The sequence below is a fragment of the Azolla caroliniana genome, unplaced genomic scaffold (assembly GCF_043228905.1).
Source record: "Azolla caroliniana isolate FFs.n. ecotype wild unplaced genomic scaffold, voAzoCaro1.0.p SCAF_22, whole genome shotgun sequence".
Taxonomy (NCBI): domain Eukaryota; kingdom Viridiplantae; phylum Streptophyta; class Polypodiopsida; order Salviniales; family Salviniaceae; genus Azolla; species Azolla caroliniana.
In genome coordinates this window covers 4,580,887-4,589,670 of record NW_028230457.1, presented here as the reverse complement: position 1 = coordinate 4,589,670, position 8,784 = coordinate 4,580,887, and the positions used below count along the sequence as shown (strand labels likewise).

The following is an 8,784-nucleotide window of genomic DNA, read 5'->3' as shown; positions in this document are numbered from 1 at the left end:
TTCCTTTCAATGCAATTCCAAGACGTCAATGTGAATTTTTTTTCATATATTAACAAATAATGCACTCCAAAAACTTCGCCATGTCCATTATTTCAATGTGAAATTAGCTAGTCTCAAGAAGTAGGCGCATGTATTGTGTCTAGATCTTGTATTGAAGGAACTCATAAGAAAGCTTCGTTGGACATGTTCAACCTCTTTCTAAATGGACTTGGAGATGCCTCCATCCCATAAGCCCATGGAAACGAAGCACTAATGTCACCAAAGTGTTAAACGTGTACTTCTAGAAATTCAACATTTGATTTCTCCTTAATTGCATTCGTTCTCAAATTCATTGTAAGCTTACATATAACAACTATCATTAGAGGAAACCTCAAGCCCAACGTATTCAAAGTTTTCTAATGTTCTAAGGGCTCATAATTGTTTACATGAATGCATGCTTGATCATTATTTCGAGTTTTTGGATTAAGTATAACCTTTGTTTTAAAGGTATTGGCATTCAACTTACTATGCACGCCAAAGTTTTCCAATACAGTTGTAGAAGGGTTTGCATCTCTCTAGAGAATTTGCTCATAGAGAGTTGTTGGGACTAGATACAATGTTGTTATCATACCTTTCTATTTTCACTCACATTCAAATCGAACGAGGATAACAAGATTTTTAGTAAATTGCAGTTACTACTATTAAATTCACATAAACCCAACACTTTGCGATGCCTAAAAGGGGATTATGGGGCGCATAACCCAACAACATCCCCACCTTCATGCCAATTCACATGATAAGGCAATCACACTCCTTTGTGCTTATATGCATTATCTTAAAAATCACATATACCCACTTTGAGCAAATTAACTCTTTAAGAGTGAGGAGCATGTCACAATAGATGTGAAGCATTCGTGGCCATTTGATAATGCTTCCACCATAAATAGTATTGCACACACTAACTTCACCCAATTAGACAATCCAATCCCTTCATCTTAGGTGCATATGCATGGTCTCTACTTAATCGTAGATGTGATATTAAGGTAATGCATGAGCCACATACGATTACAACCTTTGCATCAATAGAGGACACTATCAACTTGAAGCATTCTTTATGAGTTCCACAAGTCATTCAATGTTCATTGTCACCAAGTTATCGTTAGTGGGGGTGCAACTTCCAAGTTCTTAAATCAATATAGCCATGCAATTTTGGACTCTCATAAGAACGTCTCACTAGTCTTGACTCTTGCCCCTAGTTTTGAGGAGTAGAATCATTGAGTATATAATGGTTGCCTTGACCACCCCAACTAGATAGCATTGTCGAAACATCTCTTGTACATTCTCAATGTTGCGCAGTGAATCGTGATCAAGTAGTATATACTTTCACATGAAATGTCAAACCCCATACCAAGCGGCTTTGACCACCACACTGAAAATTTTCGAAAGTTGGTTTGCTATTGCCACAAGCTACATTCGGCCTACATTTGGATCTAAAGAGAGGCCAATACCAATCTAGATAGGTTGCCCAGACGACATTTCGATGGACTATATGCCCATGTTGCGAGTATTTGGAGATCTATATCTTTTTCACGTCCATGAGAGACTGATTGGGGTCAATGGGACAGGGAAACTAGATAACTATGGTGAACATAGCCAACCACAATTGAGCTCAACTTCTTGTACTGGCAAAAAACCAATAATATATAGTCTCTCTTGGATCTCTCTGGCTCTCTCATTGTGCTAAAATTGTAATATAGCTAGATTGCATGCCTAGCTTTTTCAGCATAATAATAAAGTGCACCTCCCAATGGATATGTATGTATGTGTACATACTCTCTCTCTCTCTCTCTCTCACACACACACACACACACACACACACACACACACACACCCCTTATAGCTATATTTATCTATCCTTTATATATGTGGCTATATCCACATATACATACTTATCCTCCTCCCCATAATTACTCTTCTATCTATCATTCTTTTGAGCTACATTCTAGACTTCTTAAATCTCTACTCTTTAACCTCATCATCAGATTAATTTTTGGTCTGAATTTTCCTTTTGTGGATCCTACAATTTCTGATTCCTTTTGATATAAATTAGCAAGAAGACTCCAAGCCATTTGATTATCCTCTGGAAAAGCCCTCTAATTATCATAAAAATGCCACCTAATTAGCATAGAAATACCCATTTAATTATAATGACTATAGACAAGGAAATTCATTAACTATCATTTCAAAGCTGCTATTTATCTAGCTAGAAGGCCATTTCATTGGCACAATCACTCATGTAATTAGGATTTAAAAGCTATTTAATTAGCATATAAAACGCATTTAATTACAATTCGAAGACCATCTCATTTTGATTAGCAGAAAGCATCTATTTAATTAGAGTAAAAAAGACATTTAATTAGCATAAAAAAAGCCATTTAACGAGCATTTCTACTCCATCTAACTAGCATATAGGTCCTTTAATAACAATAGAAAGTTCCATTTAATTAGCATAAAAAACCCATTTACTTAGCATAAAAAGCACATTTAATTTTGTGTGAAAAAAATTAAAGCCATTTGATTAGCCCAAAGACGCTCTTTACTTATTACTTACTATTAGTTAGTAGAGTTAGCAAATGTCCATTTTATAATTAATTTGCAGGAGAATTGCTTGGAAATTAGAACTTCAACTAGAGTGAGAAAAATCTTAGGATTAGAATTAGGACTAATATTAGGGATGAAATTAGATGTGAAGTTGTAAGATGTAGGGTTCCAAAGGATATTTAAACTAGGATTAGGATTGAGAATTAGAATTAAATGTAGGACAAACTCAGAGGTAAAATCAGAATTAGGATTGAGAAAATTTAGTGTTAAAACTAGAAGTAGGAATAGATTCAGTAGAGCTAAGAATTAGGATTAAGAGTAGCTCCAATATGTTTCTTGAGCTTCTGAGGAGTGGCTATACTTACTCTTACAATAACAGTAGCTCCAATTATAGCAGTCAGGATCCTTCAGATAATCTTAGCTATGATTGTAATGAAGAAGAAGAAGAAGAAGAAGAAGAAGTTGAAGAAATGGTTCCATCTAATACCACAGCCATTACTACTAATAGTAGCGCCCACTTAATCGATGAAGCTAATTTCCAATTCTTTAAATTAGCTGAGAATTATGCAAGCTCTAATTATAGCACTAATTGCAGTACAAATCATAGCACGAGTCATCTTAGTACTAATCATAGTACTAATTGCTGCAGCGATGAGGTGTCCAAGAATATCATCCATTCTCTGCAGCATATTATTGACTATAACAATTATAACAAATATTATGATAACCATAGCAATACCTCATGCTCTATTTCGTCGGACGTTGTAGATCAGTGCTCTAATCAGAATCACAATGCTTATAGCAATCAGAACTCAAGCCCTAATCATAATCACAATGCCTATAGCAATAAGAACCCAAGCTCTAATCATAATCACAATGCCTATAACAATCAGAACTCAAGCCCTAATTGTAATCACAATGCCTATAGCAATAAGAATTCAAGCTCTAATCAGAATCACAATGCCTATAGTAATAATAGCTCAAGCTCTAATCAGAATCACAATGCCTATAGCAATGATAAGTCATGCTCTAATCAGAATCACAATGCCTCTAGCAATAAGAACCCAAGCTATAATCACAATCATAATGCCTATAGCAATAATTATAACTCAAGCTCTAATCAGAATCACAATGCCTATGGCAATAATAACTCAAGCTCTAATCAGAATCAAAATGCCTATAACTCAAGATCTAATCAGAATCACAATGCCTATAACTCAAGCTCTAATCAGAATCACAATGCCTCTAGCAATAATAACTCAAGCTCTAATCAGAACCACAATGTCCATAGCAATAATAACTCAAGCTCTAATCATAATCAAAAGGCCTATAGCAATGATCCTCACTTGGGCGGTGGTGGGCGATTTCTAGGCAAGGATTTGGATTTGGAGGCAATTGGGGGCTCCAATCCGGCACCGGCACCGGCACCGGCAATTTCGCGGCGCCGGAAGGAATCGATGGGAGGCGGAGGCACCCGGAAACGCAAGCGGAGGAGCAAGAATAGCGAAGAGGTGGAGAGCCAGCGAATGACACACATCGCGGTGGAGCGCAACCGGCGCAAACAGATGAACGATCACCTCGCCGCCCTCCGATCCCTCATGCCCACCTCCTACATTCAAAGGGTAACTTCCTACTTTCCTACTCTTCCCTAACAAATTTTAAATTTAATCTCAAGCATTGTGCTTGCATATTACCATGGTATGCCTTCCTAGATCATACTATTTGCATAATTAGGCAAAGCTTAATTATGATCCCCAAAATTAGGCTCTCTTAAATTAACTCACCACCAACATCAAGGTCTTTATATGGCATGATGAACTCCTTGGTCAAATATCACACCTCTCAATTTTTGACTAATTTTGGAGTGCCATCTACTACTTTTGCCTAGCTTAGCTAGCTCCTTAAGAGTCTTTTTGGCATGTCTCCCACCCTTACTTTAGGTCCAGTGGACCCTTCGTGTTTTTTGCCCGAGAGAGGCCCGATTTTTCGAGGTTTGGTGGGGCTGAAGCATGTTATGTGTCGCCCGCCATTCGAATTCACATTTCGGGCCACATACACATTTATGTGTACATATGATTGTTGGTTGGTTACATATGTGTGGTTTTTCTTTTCCGTTGCGTCGAAGGACAGTCAACGAGGCCTCGAAGCGTATTTCATAACAAAAAGGTGGGGTTATATATCGCACTTATACACTAGGTTCCCTTGATATCTTACAAACTCTTTGCGAGTAGATTTGATATGTTTCTAGGGACTTGACAAGCTTTGGGAACCATACTTTGGGTTGGTGGGCATTCTAATTTCCTATAGTAATCCCATTTCGTATGTTCGAACATGCAAGTCGGCATCTCTGTAATGTTTAGTTGAGCTTCTATTTAACATATAGATAGCAAACTCGACCTCTACTTGGGCCAACAAAAGCTCAGTGTTGAGAGTGTGCAGCATTTACGCCACAAAAACTCGTTGTGAAGGGTGTGCAACCTTTCCGTATTCTTCAATGGCAGTGTTCTCATCATCTCCCATGCTTGTATGAGAATAGGTAGGTACCTTGGTCGATTTTGTCTTTTTGTCGTGGTACTATTATGCTTGTGGTCGCCTAATTACTATTATGCTAGGCACCCCCCCTCTTTGCCCCTCTACCCCACATGTTTAATTGATTTTGTTTTGACATTTTTATTATGCTAGTGTTTTGATTGCTACTAAGTCAACAACCCATACATCAATGGGTGTGTGTGTGTTTTTCACCTTCAAACCTATAGTTCAACAACAAATATAAAATCTATCTATCTATGTGTTTTCCAAGGTTTTATGGACCCTATCTCATTTAGTTAGATCTCTCTCTCTCTTTTATTTACTCCATTTAGTTTAGTTAAAGGGGTTGCCATCATATTTTCTTGGGGTTGTGGGTATTAATTACTATGTTGTACAAAGTCACAACACAACTATATGCCTAGCTAAGAATTTGAAGGTATGCATGCCAATCAACCAATCACTCCCTGGTTATAAGACCCACACTGGCTTTGGTGTTGGAATGCTAATGTGTAGGGGAGACCTTTCAATTGTCATCTCTTTTTGTTTTTTTCCCTAAAATAGAGTATATATTTAAAATAACATGAAAAACCCTTGTTGTCCGTACTCTAACATTCAGGATCTTAAGGCAAGTAAAACCTCTAAAGCATTGTAAATTCTCTCTCTCCCTATCTCTCTCCATAAATGTACCAACATGATAAACTTTTGTCTTGCTTTGTTTTCTTTGCCAATAAGAATTTAGCTTACATTGTCTCTCTTTCTCTTTGTAGCATTCAACGGAAACATGGAAGGTTTGTGTTCAGTAGTTGTATTCAATGACCCTAGTTTATATCCTTCTTGATGAGGCAAATTAAATTCTCTTAGGACACGTTCTTTATCTCCCCACATGTCTTTCTAATGTATGCATAAAAAAATCTTCTTCCTTTTGCACGATCCGTCTCCTCATTAAAACACCGTTTTCTTTTTTCTTTCACATTTTACTTCTTTGTATCATTTGCATTGTTTCATACTTTTTGTTTTTTGGAATTCCATTTCCAAAGGCCATAAAGGACATGATTACTTATGTTGCTATTCTTTTAATGAAGAAGGTCAACTTTTTGCACATAGGAGCACATATGCGCATTCATGCACTCTCATTACCACCTAGATATGTGAATTCTTCATATTTCATATGCACACCGTCATGCCCTATGCCTTGAGATATTGGATGTGAACTTGTTCCTTCATTGCTTGTCCTTTACTTTTTATTGCATGGTTATATTGTAGGTAGTACAAATGCACACGCACAATGCCTTGAGCTGTGGATGTGAAGTTGTTGCTTTATTGCTTGTTCTTTTCTTATTATTGCGTTGGTTATACTGTAGGTAGTACACATGCACACCCACACACACATACAATTGCCCACTCAACACACACACACACACACAATAATATTTTAAACCTTATTCTAGAGCACTTAATGGGTAATTATTTGACTTAAAGTATCTTCTTATGATTTCATGTTTAAACACCATTTTAGTGATGTAGGAAACTTTCCATTGCCATTTACATAATATCTAACACCAAAACTTACAGAAATTTTTGATATGAGATACACAAATTTGGTAGAAGTTTTGGTAGAGAACATATCTAGAATATAGTCTTCAACTAATTTTCCAAAGGTATGTGACTTGAATAATGGGCTTTCACAACATCCTCAAAATGGATCATAATGTACCCCATTGAACTTAGACATTCCCAAACCCATGGGAGCTTTGTCCAAATTAGTATGCATTCTAAGTCGTGAGCTTGTGATGTTGTCAGGGAGATCAAGCCTCTATAATTGGAGGTGCCATAGAATTTGTGAAAGAGCTAGAGCACATATTGCACTCATTGAAATTACAAAAGGAGAGGAAGGACTTGGGAGAAGGATATCTCAATCAACAAGACATGTTAAGAGATTTTACGATGTCTCAAGATTTGACGTGCGAACCAAATATTGAATGTACAACTCAAAGCAAGTTTTGTGAGGTTGATTCTAATGTGGAAGTAAAATTGATTGGGAGATCGGCTATTATAAAAGTTTTGGCTCAAAAGAAGGCACATCAACTCTTGAATGTGCTACCTATTGTTCAAGGTCTTCATCTGAAGATTATGCAAATGAATATAACAACAATTGAAGATAGTGTTTTGTACTATCTCAATGTTGAGGTGAGTTCCCTTTCAATATTTGGAAAAACTTAGTGTTGATATGCTATAAGTGCTTCTTTCGTTATCTTGTTTGAAGTAGAGCTAAATGCCTAACCACAAGTACTGAATTATTGCCTTTTATATTGTCAATAGGTGGAGAATGAATCACAACTTAAGTCTGCAACCGACATAGCTAAATCATTTGAAAGTATATTTAGGTTGTTTAATTAATAATTCTATTGTAAGTATAGTTCTCAAAGTTGATTCAATGCTAAAAGCATCTAACTCAAGAATTTTCCTAAAATGATTTGTTCAAATAGTTCTTAAAGTTGAGTCACCAATGATGAACTTATCTCTATCCTCTCCAAAAATGTTGAAAAATGCATGTTTCAATAAGAATCATGATATTTCTTTGTTTAGTCATTTGTGCTTCAATGGATATACTATCATATGAGTGAATACTAGATTTGAAAGAAATCATGCATTTAGATTTTCTGCCATAGGAAATGACAAAGGTAAAAAAGATCTTTCCTAATACTACCACCAAAATAGGATATTAAAAATATATGAATCTAAAATAACGAACTATGAAATCACCATGACATTATCATCGATGTTAAAGGTGAGGGACTAGACGAGGTAGGTGAATGTGGTTAACCCTCAATGGGAAGGTAGCAACTTAAATTGCCATGACTGATAAGCAAAAATAAAATGTCCTAGTTTGCAACTTGTCAACTCGTGCATTAATTAGTATAGAAATGAATTCATCATGGACGATTTGAATCTAGAGGTGTACAATCATAGCTGATTTAATCCTCATGGAGGGCCCCATAATTGTGTTATCCAAGGTGTTGAAGGGGCAAATGCTATACTTGCACGTATAATAATGGTTGTTCCCTGAGGTCAAATTCAAGCAAGCGAGATGTAGTAGGTGGAATACTAGAAAAGGAAACTAAGAGAGAAATATTGAATATAGTGCTAAAAAATCGTATGAGTTTATTCAATATTGAAATGGAGTTTATTATCATCTACGAAATATGTGAAATACGACCCCTACTATCAAAAGTAACTGGACCTATGTAGTGAGAAAAGAATTTTAGTAATAAACATTGAAATTAAGAGGGCACATCGTGTTTGTGAGAGGAATGCGTGCAAGCATAGAATGGGTGTTTTATCATCCATGATGAGGCCAACGTTGACTTATGGAACCAAATCAACATATCATCTTGTATGTGACACCTTGCAATAAAAGAGGGTTATCACTTTGTAGTAAAAACTCTCTATGGAAAATAATGCATGCACGTTTGTGCTCAATCGTATTGGTGGACATCTGAGTATGACACTTACATTATCAAGCCGGTGGTCGTGAAACGTTACGTGCGTGCGTGTGAAACATGAGTGGGACCATTGGGGACTTAACTAGCGAAGATGGGTCATGTGCTTCCAACATTGAAACCATGGGTTCGTGCATGCGGTTTTGTTTTAGTGTTTTTTCACTATGTATTCATG

The 8,784-nt window shown here is 36.5% G+C and overlaps 1 protein-coding gene across 2 annotated transcripts; it reads left to right on the top strand.

Moving 5' to 3' along the window:
• Positions 1 to 2,811: 2,811 nt before the first annotated feature.
• On the top strand, positions 2,812 to 7,694 carry LOC147849859 (uncharacterized). 2 transcript variants are annotated; one of them, XM_087336885.1, is made up of 4 exons: positions 2,812 to 3,341; positions 3,390 to 4,202; positions 6,910 to 7,296; positions 7,429 to 7,694. In XM_087336885.1, the coding sequence occupies exons 1-4, from the start codon at positions 2,910 to 2,912 to the stop codon at positions 7,504 to 7,506; spliced, it is 1,710 nt and encodes a 569-aa protein (XP_087193011.1). In that variant the 5' UTR covers positions 2,812 to 2,909; the 3' UTR covers positions 7,507 to 7,694. The 2 variants fall into 2 exon arrangements, with proteins under 2 accessions (XP_087193011.1, XP_087193010.1); XM_087336884.1 differs by having other exon boundaries at positions 2,812 to 4,202.
• The last annotated feature ends 1,090 nt before the right edge of the window (positions 7,695 to 8,784 follow it).